The sequence below is a fragment of the Geotrypetes seraphini genome, chromosome 7, assembly GCF_902459505.1.
Source record: "Geotrypetes seraphini chromosome 7, aGeoSer1.1, whole genome shotgun sequence".
NCBI classification, from domain to species: domain Eukaryota; kingdom Metazoa; phylum Chordata; class Amphibia; order Gymnophiona; family Dermophiidae; genus Geotrypetes; species Geotrypetes seraphini.
Genome location: NC_047090.1, coordinates 139,763,142 through 139,775,634, shown reverse-complemented (window position 1 = coordinate 139,775,634; position 12,493 = coordinate 139,763,142). Strand labels below are relative to the sequence as shown.

General features: G+C 44.0%; 1 protein-coding gene and 1 long non-coding RNA gene across 5 annotated transcripts in view; one reads left to right on the top strand and one right to left on the bottom strand.

Annotated features, from left to right (window-relative positions):
• Positions 1–12,493, top strand: part of LOC117364306 — a 29,570-nt gene that overhangs the window by 10,093 nt on the left and 6,984 nt on the right. The gene's annotated exons all lie outside the window — the stretch shown is intronic.
• Positions 11,026–12,493, bottom strand: part of LOC117364305 (galectin-9-like) — a 45,586-nt gene continuing 44,118 nt past the window's right edge. For 2 of the 4 annotated variants that reach the window (XM_033953384.1, XM_033953386.1), the window contains one exon: positions 11,275–11,571. In XM_033953384.1, the coding sequence (XP_033809275.1) occupies positions 11,371–11,571 (201 nt within the window). In that variant the 3' untranslated portion in view covers positions 11,275–11,370. Of the gene's footprint in view, positions 11,047–11,274; positions 11,572–12,048; positions 12,109–12,493 lie in introns of those variants that run through there. The other 2 variants (XM_033953385.1, XM_033953387.1) reach the window with 2 other exon arrangements.

Sequence of the window (12,493 nt, the reverse complement as noted above, 5' to 3'; positions counted from 1 at the left end):
ACAGAGAAGGTGGAGATGCTTTTGGAGGACATGATAGGGGAAGCCACTGCTTGCCCTGGATTGGTAGCATGGAATTTTTGCTACACTTTGGGTTTTGGCCAGGTACTAGTGACCCGGATTGGCCACCGTGAGAATGGGCTCATAAAAGTGAGCCGTGCAATGTTTATTTATTATTTCAATTTTTTTTCCCATCCTCCCGGAAACTCAGAACGGGTTACAAAAAAAGACATTTACAGTATATTAAGGACATGACTGGTCATAAAATATGGAGTACATGAGGAATGAATTAAAGAGAAGTCGGTCTGCTGGTGTCCGCTTAGCTGAAGAGGAGGGTCTTTACTGCTCTTAGGAATGTCATCAGTGAGTTCTGTGATCTTATCTGTTCAGGCAGCTAGTTTCAAAGCTGAAGGATAAAGTGGCTATAGGAGCGCTTATGAGGCATTTCCATCTGGAGAGATCTTACCTGGAGGATGCATAATCGTCTCTCTGCTGCAGAGCAGAGGGGGCAGTTGGGGGTGTACTGGTGTAGTTTGGATGTTATATTGTGGAATCTTTTGTGAGGTATTATCAGAGCCTTGAATATGCAGCATGTTTTGACAGGTAGCCAATGTTCCACATGGAGAGCCAGTGAGGTGGGGTCACAGTAGTTGAGGCCATATAGGAGGTGGATCGCTGCATTTTGGACTTGCTGGAAGTATTTGAGTTCTTTCTTGGTGATGCCATTAATAGAGAGTTGCAGTAGTCCATTCTAGAGAGTACATAGGCATAGATGAGCTGGGCTAAGTCAGGTCTGGAGAGGTAAGGCTTGATCCTTCATAGTTGGCGCAGGTAGTACAAGGAGGTGGAGACTACCTGCGAGATGTGGGTGGAGAAGGACAAGTGGCCATTCAGTATCACCCCAATGTGTATTCTATAAGTTAACTGCATCGCTTGGTGACACGTCCATGCCCTGCCCACATGTATATCCCCTGACAGTTGTGATTTAGGCACACTGGGCCTGATATTCAAAGGGGTTTACCAGGCAGGAGAAAGGACCTGCCCAATTAACCCGCTGAGTTGGCTAGCCACCAGTATTCAGTGGCATTTAATGAGGTATGCTACTGAATATCTCTATTAACTAGCCATTCCCTAAGTGACTAGGATCTGGTAGTGAAGTTTGGGCAGAGCCATAATTTAGCTCGTTAGTAGCGATAGTTGGTCTGCTAACCACCTAAGTAATTGCAAATAGGATGGCAAAACGCATTCTAACATTATGTGCCAAGTTAACCAGGCTCCAGTGCCTGGTTAACTTCTAGGTCAACACACATACCCAGATGTTTATTTATTTATTTATTTATTTTTTTAATTATATCCTGCTACATCTACAGTTCTGAGTGGGTTACATAAAAACATACATAATAAAATGATAACAAACAATAAATAATAATTTTAAAAAGAGCCCTTATATACTTATATAACCTACTGTTATACTGTTATATTGTTCTACTCTTTTGGTGGAAATGCAGTAAGTTAAAAGAAGCTGCCTGCAATACATGAACCAACTTACTTATCTACTCTCCCAAACAGTATAGTTCTCACTCCTTTTCTAAAAGGCAATGCTGATGGCTGCACAAGCCCCAGTATTGATTTGGGGTTAGTCCAACCTTGTGGCTGATGCCACTTACCACCATGGGCTGAATATTACCAAACTGTTTATTGAATAGTTCCTAGCACTTGGTGCCAATTACATGTGTAAGTGTTATTCTATAAACTAGATACCAGCTTATAGAATTACCTTTCTTGTGTCCTTAGGTTCAGCTAGTTTTCAGACTTCCTCTTTTCTCCTGGGAGCTGACTCCACTTTTGGCCTTTCCCTTCTTTCTCACCTCTTCCCTTTAGCCTCTTGAATGAAAGGCTCTTTAAATTTCTCTCAAAAAAGTTTTGATTGACCATCCCCCTACTATAGTGGTCTAAGAAAGGAAATTTATTTATTTTTATAAGTATGAATCTGTAATACTTCTGTATTGTTTTTCTTTCCTGTGTTTATTGTAACAAGATGTATTCTTATAAAATTTTGTTGAATAATAGAAATAAAATAATTAAAAAAAAAAAATGAATGAAAGGCTAAGGTCCTGATGTGTCCCAGGGTAAGAAACATTCCAATTTTTTCCACTACCTTTTTACATGGAGGGGCATTTTTGATATGACATCCAAATTTGAGTTTGAAATTATGCGGAACACACACAAAAACCAAGTTGTGAACGATCATTTTCAAAACAGAAAGTCTGTCTTTTTGTTTTGAAAATCACCCATTTCTTAGTTGTGCTTGTCCTTGGTCTGTCTATCTCTTTGAACCATAAAAAAAACCACACAGAACTTCTGGTGAAGTCATGCAGCTGTGAAGACGCTGAGAGGCTCTGCTCCCGTCCTCGACCCCCTAATTGTCTGCTACAAACCACAATACTGCCGCAGTGTTGGTGGTGCCAGTGAAGAGATTGTTTCTTGCTGGTGCTGCCTGTTTTTTTTTAGCTCCCCAGGCTATTTATGGCGTCTAAACCGATCCGCAGGGAGTGGGAGCGCGGTAAGCCCCTTGAGCCTAAGATGGCATCTGTTCCCAGTCCTTCGGGCCCTGCAGCTAACCCCCTGTGGACAACCGACCTCATGGCGGAAATAGCGGTGGTGGTGGAGACTGCTATCGACAAAAAGCTGCAACAGTTCTTTGACAAGATCAACACGGCTCATGAAAGGCTGGACAGCATGGGACTGGAGCTTGATAAGACTCAGGCCCGGGTGACTGCTATGGAAGATCAGCTTTCTCCCTTGGACTCCAGCACTGCCAGTATGGAGAAGCAGATTGCCCAGCTGACGCAAAAGGTGGATGATTTGGACAACAGAGCCCGCCTAAATAATTTGAGGTTGGGAGGGCTGCCTGAATATATTGCTGACGCAGAGTTGATTGGGTTTTTAGACGTGTGGCTCCCCCAGTCCATTTCTCTGGATCCCCGCTTGGGGAAGCTTCGAGTGGAATGCGCTCATTGGCTGGGGCCTAAGGGCCCCAAGGGATCCTGACCCCATGTGGTAATCTTTAAAATCTTAAACTTTGCCCATAAAACTGCGATTCTACAGGCGATCCGGGCAGGCACAGGATTGCGCCACGAAAATCAAAAAATTCTGTGTTTCCAAGACTACTCACCTTTGGTGGCGGCGTGGAGGAAGGAATTCACCCCCATCTGTTCCACGCTTTTTGACAATAAAGTGAAGTTTGCTCTCCTCTACCTTGCTCGCCTTCGGATCCAACAGGAGGGCAAAGCACAAACCTTTGAATCTCCCAGTGAGGCCCTTGCTTTTGTCTCCACGCTGGGTATTGTGGTGGCCCCCCCTCCCAGGTGGACTGTCGCAGGCGGCCGGAGACAGTAGCTTTCTCTACTGGGGACCCTTGACTTTTGGTTGGCTCCCATTATGGTGGACTGGCAGTGGTTGGTATGGTATGGTATGGATGGTGAGCCACTGATGTTCTTGCTTGTATGCTAATTGGTTTGTATACATGAGTGGCTGGTTGGTGCTGGTGAGCAGTTTTGAATGAATAGAGCATGTGATGGTTGGGGTGATGGGGTGCTCTTGTAGCTTTGGGCAATTGGCTGAGTTTTCTATGTGTGGGGGTGAGGTTGGGACGTTTGCTATGAAGTTAGGTTTTTTGGGGTAACTGTTGGGAAGGGTGTGTGTTAGGGGACCCCTTGTGGTTGGGCCCTGGAGGTTTGTGGGGTTTGGGGGAGGGGGGTTTGCACTCCAGTGTCCGGGTTTGGTTGTCTTGGGAGGAACTGCAGGGGTTTATTGTGGGTCTGCTGGTCAGGGGGGGTCTGGTGAGAGCTGGGTATTGGACCCCTTTGTACCTGTCTTGGTATCTGCTTTTTGTCCTTTGGTGGTTTGATACTGGCTGATTCCGCATTACAAGACTGTTCGTGGAATGTAGTGGGTATCAACTTGCCAGTGAAGCGCTCCAAAATATTACAACTTTTTAAAAAACAACATATGCATATTGCTTGTCTTCAGGAAACTCACTTATCTGATGGGGAACATGACAAATTGGTTCGGGGTTGGATTAAAGAGGTCTACTATTTCACGGGCACTACCCATAGCGCGGGAGGGCAATCCTATTAAGTTAATATCTTCCTTATACTGTTCATAGGGTTGTTACTGACTCTGGGGGGAGGGTACCTGTTTCTTCACCTGGAGGTCCAGGGACAAGAATTGGTGATTGCTAATGTTTATGCTCCAAATGTCTTTAATATGGACTTTTTCCAACAGATTATTGGTTTATGTGCTACCTTTCCAAATCTTCCTCTTCTGATGTTTGGTGATTTTAATGTGGTTTTGACCCTGATATGGATTGTTTTGGAGGGGCTTCTCACTCTGATTTCGACCGGCGCAGGGCTTTGCCCAGTTTTATCAGGTGTTGGATTTGGTAGATGTTTGGCGGCTTTACCATCCAGTGGATAAAGATTTCACCCTTGTGGCTCGGGCTCATCCCACTATGTCTCACATAGACTATGTCTTGATGTCTTCTTCTTTTCTTCCTCAGGTGACTCGAGCAGAGCTTGGGACCCCTACTGTATCTGATCATGTTCCTGTGTGGGTGGAAGTTAAGGGTGCTCAATTTGGGGCCTCGCGGGTAAGTGGAGATTTCCTCGTTATCTCTATTGGGATACCGAATTTACAGGGAGCATATTCTTAAATGTTGGGAACAATTACTTGTTGGACAATGCTCCATTGACATCAGATCCCTTGCTTTTATGGGAAGCTGCAAAGGCGGTTCTCCAGGGGGAGAACCATTGCCTATGTGGCCTGGAAGTGGAAAGCCTATTCGCGGGAATTGTTATATTTACATCGCAACATTGCAGTTTGTAAGCGTAAATGGGCTGCTTCTAGAAGTTTAGTGGATATGGACTCTCTTCAGGTTCTAAAATCCCGCCAATTTTTTAAACACCGATATTATAGATATGGGAATTGTTCAGGCAAATTGTTGGCAAGGATGGTCCACCCCTGGCAGGGCCCTCATTTTTGTAAGGGGCTTTGGCATAATCAGTCCTTTATTACAGACCAGGACCGGCTTACTGAGATTTTTTTATCGTCACTTTTAGGACTTCTATTCTGGGAGGTCATCGTCGTCAGGTGTCCACAGCCTTCTATTTGGACTCTTTGCACTTGCCTCGGGTTTTGGGGGACACGGGTGAGGCGTTGCATGCTCCTGTCACGGCTTTGGAAATTCAGCAGGTTATTTGGGACTTTCCGCTTGTGAAGGCCTCTGGACCTAATGGTTTCTCTTCGGAATTTTATAAAATTTTGCTGGATCATATTGAGGGCCCCTTGGAGGCCTATTTCTCTAGGGTGATGTCTCAGGGGGCTTTTCCTATCCATGCTAATCGCGCACATGTTGTGTTGATTCCTAAACCTGGTAAGAACCCGGCCTTCGTGGATTCTTATCGTCCCATTTAATTGATTAACTATGAATTGAAACTTTGGGCTAAAATCTTGGCCAATCGTCTTTCTGTTTTACTGCCTGAGTTAATTGACCCTGATCAGGTTGGTTTTGTCCGAGGGAGGCAGACGGTCTGGAATGTTCGAAAGGTGTTGGTGGCTTTGGGCCATAGTGCTACTCATTCTCTTCCAGCTTTTATGATCAGTCTTGACGCCTGTAAAACATTTTGATTGTGTGGATTGGGACTATTTATTTGCGGTATTTGGGTTGGGGGTCCTTTCCTGGATATGGTCCTCCTCTTGTACACATATCCTAGCTCGGTGGTGGTGTTAATGGTCTGGTTTCAGCTTATTTTTTCTGTGGAGCATGGTACCCACCAGGCCTGTCCCCTCTCCCTTTATTGTTTATTATTTCTTTGGAGCCTTTGTTGCGACGGATTCGAGAGGATGGGTTGGTCTCGGGATTGTCTGTGGGGCAGGAGGAGGTGCGTTGTCTGGCATTTGCGGATGATATCTTACTATTGCTGACTCGGCCAGGCTGGTCTCTCCTGCAGGTCTTGCAGTTGATTGGGATTCATGGGGAGGTGTCTGGTTTCGAATTTAATCTGGATAAGTCGGAGGCTCTGGCCATTGGTGGGTATGCTTACGCGGATTGGTCTCACCCCTTCCCTTTGCTAAAGGTAGCACATAAACTAAAATATTTGGGGGTTTATATTACTTGTCATTTAGCTCAGGCTTACCGAGAAAATTTCACTGTTAATGGGGAGAACCAGAGACCTTTTCGGTCTGTGGAACCGTTTTCCACTGTCATTGAGGGGGCATATAGCGCTCTTTAAAATGGTTCTGTTTCCCCAGTGGGTGTATGTAATGCAGACTTTTCCTATGTATATTACTAATAAGGACATTGGTACATATCACTCTGTATTGTGCAAATTTCTCTGGAATAATAGAAAGCCCCGCATGATGCTTACTCAACTGTCTCTGCCTGTAGGGGGGGGGGGGGGGACTAGTACTGCCGGACCTGAGGCAATACAATATAGCCTGCCTTCTTAGACACCTGATTGACTGGATAAAAAATACCCAACATTACACTCCTGTCACTCTTGAACGATAATTGATGGCACCTACTCATCTGCTCTATTATCTTCATGCGATGCGCCCACACACCGAATTTTTCCTACTAGAAGTCATCCTTTGTTGCGATCCATGCGACAAATGTTGGCAATGGTTGTACAAGCATATGCATTCGCCATTTACATCCACGTTTTGCTGCCCCTCTGGGGTAATTGAGAATCTAGACTCTGATGCTTCAAAGAGGTACTTACAGTGTTGGAGTACTCGGGGACTTTGTTATGGTGCATGATGTGGTGACGCATGGAGGGAGTGCCTCATTCTTTTCAGGACTTGCAAGTGGCGGAAATCCTGGAGGCCACTGATTGGCTTTACTATCGTCAAGTCTCTCACTACATTCTCTCTCTAGATGTTCCACTTTGAATGACGACATGGGCGGATATAGTGAGTGAGACTCTGACTCTATCTCGCATGGACCAGGACTAGTTTGTCTTTCCATCAAACCAGTTTGGGGAGTTTTAGTGCTCCCTGGGACTATGAGGGGGTGGCAGGCCAGTGTTCCCTCTAAGCGGGCGGGTGTTGTGAGCAAACTTTTTTCACTGTGAGCTAAAAATATCGGGCGCCAGCAAGTTATGAGCCAAATAAATATGTTGCTTTCTACCACAGAACTTCCTTACGTTTGTATGGAATCTATCCCCTTTCAACTTTAGAGAGTGCCCTCTCGTTCTCCCTGCCTTAGCTACTAAGTCTATTCCCTTCAGTACCTTGAATGTTTCTATCATGTCCCCTCTCAATCTCCTCTGCTCAAGGGAGAAGAGGCCCAGTTTCTCTAATCTTTCGCTGTACGGCAACTCCTCCAGCCCCCTTAACCATACGTGACAAAAAATCAATTCATGTAGCAAATGCTACATTTATCTTTTGGCATGGCCCATCATGTAGCAAATGCTATAACTGATGGGCCATGCCAAAAGATAAATATATATATACTAAAAAATAAAAAATAAAAATAAATATATACTAGGAGTAAAGGGGCATGCAATAAAGCTTTTAAGTAGTAGATTTAAAACAAACCTGGGAAAATATTTTTCATTCAACATGTAATTAAAAAAGATTTGGATAATTTCCTTAAAAAATCTGCATTGACATTATTAAGATGGACTTAGGAAAGCCACTGCTTATTCCTAGAATAAACAGCATAAAATCTGTTTTACTCTTTTGCACTGTTGTGCTTTCAGCAAAATGTTTTAAACACAAAAACAGAAAATCACATGCACAGGCATTAGGTCACCCAGGCATCTAGAATTAGCAATCTTGCACAGCCAGCCTATGATTGACAGGAGCTGCCAAATCACATTGAAAAGGATGATAAGGAAGGCAGATAAGAGATGGTGGAAGGAAGACAAAACGAAAAGGCAAGAACAAAAATGAAGTAGAAACGAGCCAAACATACAGTATAGCATACAAAAAATGTATGTTTTCCTTTGGCTTCCAAAAACTGAATTGGCATCCAAGTTCCCTAAAGTTTCACACAGTCATCTTCTAATAATGTCACCATATACAGTTGGCTTGCCAGAAATATGTTTAGGATGCCACTGCAACTCTACCAACAGCATATTAACTTAACAGTGTAGCTTCAAAATAACTGCATCTCTATCCTTCCCTCCCCCCTGTGGTTTTTAGCATATCTCTCTTCTCATTTCCTCCACTCAGATCTGATCATTCTCTGCCTCTCTCTTCCCTTTTCTTCTCTGGTCTTCCTTCTCTATTTTCTGCCTCCATCTAAATTAAATTCTTTCTTACTATTTAGTCCCGTTTCCCTCTTTTCACTGTGTCTACACACAGCTTGTCACCCCTTTCCCTCACCCCTCCATTATCTTACTATTTTCTTCCCCCTTTATTTATCTCCTCCTTCCATCCAGTATGTGTTCTTTCCCCACTTCCATTCAGCATCTGCTCTCCCTTCTCAACTGACATCCATCTGCCTTCTGCTCTCTCTCCCTTCTTCTCACTTCCATCATCTGTCCCCTTCTCTCTCTCTCTCATCTCCTCCATTCCATCATCTGCCCCTTCTCTCTCTCTCTCTCTCTCTCCCCCCCCCCAACTTCCATCATCTGCCCCCCTTCCCCTCACCTTTGTGGGTCACTTTCTTCCCCTGAGGGTGGCTCATGTCACAGGGGAAGCTTTGGCCAAGCAGAACCGCTTGATTGACAGTGGAACTTACTTGATTGATGTCGATGCTGGGGCCCGTTGCCGTTTGAAGGAAAAAAAAAAAGGTGGAAAAAAGGAACCTGTAAAGGCGAGAGGAAGGGAAACCTCCAGGACAGCTGCTTTTTGCCCTCCTTCAGCGGCCCAAGAGTTCAGACCAGCAGCGGCAGCTCTGTATGCTTTTAACTTCGGCACAGAGCTGCCCCTAATCAATAGTTTAGCGCGGTTTCATGAGGCAGCCTCGGGGCCTTTGATAGCCGGCCCGCTTCGATGATGCGATGTGGACCGGCCTAGCAAAGGCCCCGAGGCTGCCTTATGAAACCGCGCTAAACTATTGATTAGGGGCAGCTCTGTGCCGAAGTTAAAAGCATACACAGCTGCCGCTGCTGGTCTGGAGGTGCGGAGACAAGGCAGGAGGCAAACGCGGTGGAAGGCAGGAGTCCCGGCGAAGGCAGGAGTCCTGGCACAGCGACTACAACAGGAAGTTGCAAGTCAGCTGACGCCGGCCTTTCGTTGCGGCGGGGACCGAATCCTTCGCGGACCGGCAAGATTTTGTTTGCGGACCGGCGGTTGAAGAACTGTGCTCTACACTGTGTGCGCTGTGACGAGAAACTTGTGCGCTGCGAGGTAATATTTTGTGCGCCAGCGCACCCCAGCGCAGCTTAGCGGGAACACTGGCAGCTGTGTGGAACCAGGATTTGTCTCCCTCTGAGCAAGTCACAGGGGAGGGCCTCCGCCTTCTTATGAAACATCTGCCTCGACTGACTCATTCTATAGTTTTGCAGGAACAGCAATACAAGTTTTTTCTGTGGCTGTATATGTCTCCATATCGGGCCTATGGGTTTGCATCCCATGCCTGGTGTCCTAAGTGCCAGTCCACCCCGGCAGGCCTGCTTCATATGTTTTGGTCCTTGACCGACTTCAGACCTTTTGGTCTTTTGTTGCTTTGTACTTACAAACTATATTGAGTAAGCGGATTCCTCTGCGGGCGGATATTTTAGTTTTTTCCCCAAGTTATTACATTGGGCTTGTCCAGAGGGGGTAATTTGCTGTTACACAAAGAATCCTTATTGGCCAGAAAATGTATTCTTGTGTTGTGGCGTCAACATGAGGCACCTATGGTAATGATGTGGAGAAATGAAATGTTACCTTATTGAAATTTGAATACTTGGATGTACAAGGGTGGCCCTGGTCCCTGGAGGAAATTTCAGAGAATTTGGGCCCCTGTGTGGGAAGGCCTGTCCCACAGAGCCAGAAGTTCTCTCCTGAACTTTTGACATTGGAGTGCTGGGGGGAGGGGTTTGGGCTGGGTGGGTTTTTCTGGCAGGGGGGGGTGTTTTGGGTCTTTTAGGCCTCCGTGAAAGATCAACACAGAGGTCCTTGCATTGTCTGCTGTTGACTTTGTACTGTTGTTCTGTTTGGAGTGTATGTTTGTAATATTAAAAATTTGTTCAATAAAAATATTTTTAAAAAAACAAAGAAACAAACATACATCCAAAAGAAAATGCGCACAAAAAAAGCTATTAGGATGTAAGACGGGCCTATAATTTTAGTAGATTGGCCCCACAGACATCCCAGCAGAATAGTGGGGCACCCTAGGGGGAACTTCATATAAAAAGGCCCAGGTATGCATATCACCATAATCCCCTTATAGTGTATGGTGAATGCTCCAAAACCTGATGGACCCAACTGAACACCACACCAATAGCACTTATGCCTGCTGGTATCACTTAGATGTAGGTAGTCAGATTTGGTGGAATTTGGAAGGCTCACATCTTCCACCATAAGTGTAGTAGTTAGAATGGGCTTTGGGCCTGGAACCATCTTGCTTCTCTACTAGGACTGGCCATAACATCTGACGCTTTTATACAGGCACACGTATTATTTCATTCACATATTTGGGGGAGTGGGAGAGAGTCATTGACCATGGGAGAAGTGTATGTATGTGTGTGTGGGGGGGGAGGGCATGCTTTTCTCTCTCCATTACTCATCTGGTCAGTTTGGGCAACTTTTTGGCACTTATTCACTGTAAAAAAAAGTCTAGCCCCAAACAGCCAAATTGTGCCCTGGATGTTTTCTAAAAATGTTAAATTATTACAGAGAAACATCCAATTCATAAGCCCGCCCTTGTCTCACCTAACATTCCCCCTTCTGATTCAGATACACTGCGGCCAACCACCATAAAAGTCCATCTGGAAAATGGGTTTTGAAAATAGTGAATTGGAAGGGTTTGGTGAGAAAACCCTCCATCTGCCCCTTTATGTTGCTTTGTGGATGTTTTTCTTTTTCCAAAATGAGCTCCATAGTGACTTCTCCCTACAGGAAGGAAAGAAAGAAGACCTGAGCAACACTCTGAATACAGCTTTTATACATCCCTCCAAATCCTGAGGATCTGCTGTTATTGGGCTGCTTCCCTAGAATAGACCACCCCTTCATTAGTTTGACTGGCACTACTCTGGAGCAAGAACCCAGATGTTTCACATTGCAAAGCTTTAGCTGAATAGAGAACTATTAATAATGTTCTGAATGCTAGTTCCTGTAAAGTACATTTATTTTTGCCTTGAAATATATGGCTTCTATGTACAATCTGTGACTCCTTACTTTGAGAATAAACTTTCCACAGATTATGGTACTTTGACTTCATACAGTTAAGGATAGTTCTTCACACTCTTTATTTGTTTCTCCTGGCAAAGTCTCAACACGCATTTCGGAAACAAGGACATCCCCCTCCACAATCAATTTGTTGATCTCTACTGGTGTTGGATCACGAATATCAAACTCTAGCAATAATTGATCATTTACTGTAACGTTGAAATACTTCTCTTCATATTGAATTTCCATCTAAAATTATACAAAGTGGGCTCATTTTAACATTCAGCAGTAAAAAGACAGGTACACAGACACCACAATACAGTATGATTCAGACCAACTGTTCCAAATTCTAAGATGAAGACATCCATAGCCAGATATTATGACTATTCAAAGTACACAATTTTTGCACAAATAATTTTTGAAACTTTGCTACTTTTCACAAACATTTTTAACAAGATTTAGGGAACTGATTACACTATTACATTAGTGTCTTTTATTCCACCAATACCTTGCGGTTCTAGGTGGGTTACAAAAGGAAGAAATTCTGGTCATTTCCAGAAGATTACAGAGAAGTTATTGGTTGGAACATTTGGAGTCTGGTGTTGGAGTGAGGATATTGGTTGTATCAGGAGTTTGGCTTGACATATTTCTTGAACAGCCTGGTTTTTATTTCCCTCCTGAAGGTTCTGTAGTTTGGTGCTGAAATCAGTAAATTGGAGATATGGCTGTCTATGTAACACAATTTTTGTTCCTGGGCAATAAGTATAATTTCCTAATTGCTCATGCCTAAAAAGTATAGAAAATGTCTGTTATTTTCATAAAACTTTGTTTTTATGACTAGGATAGTCAAATTTTACAATTTAGCTATTTAAAATGTGCAAATTCAGAATTTTCATGTTTTCATTCTTATAAAGTCATAAAAAGCAACGTCAATCACAATTAGCATATATTGAAGTTATATAAAAATGACCACAAAAGATTTAGAAGTGAGTTTTTCAAGGTTTATGATTATATTGTAAGTCACTTTCATAAATCAGCCCCCAGCCGTAGTCTCCCATCATGTTCTCATTATCCCCCCCCTTTCACAAAACCATAACACAGTTTTTAGCGCCAGCCACGGTGGTAATAGCTCCAATGCTCATAGGAATTCTGTGAGCGTAGGAGCTGTTAC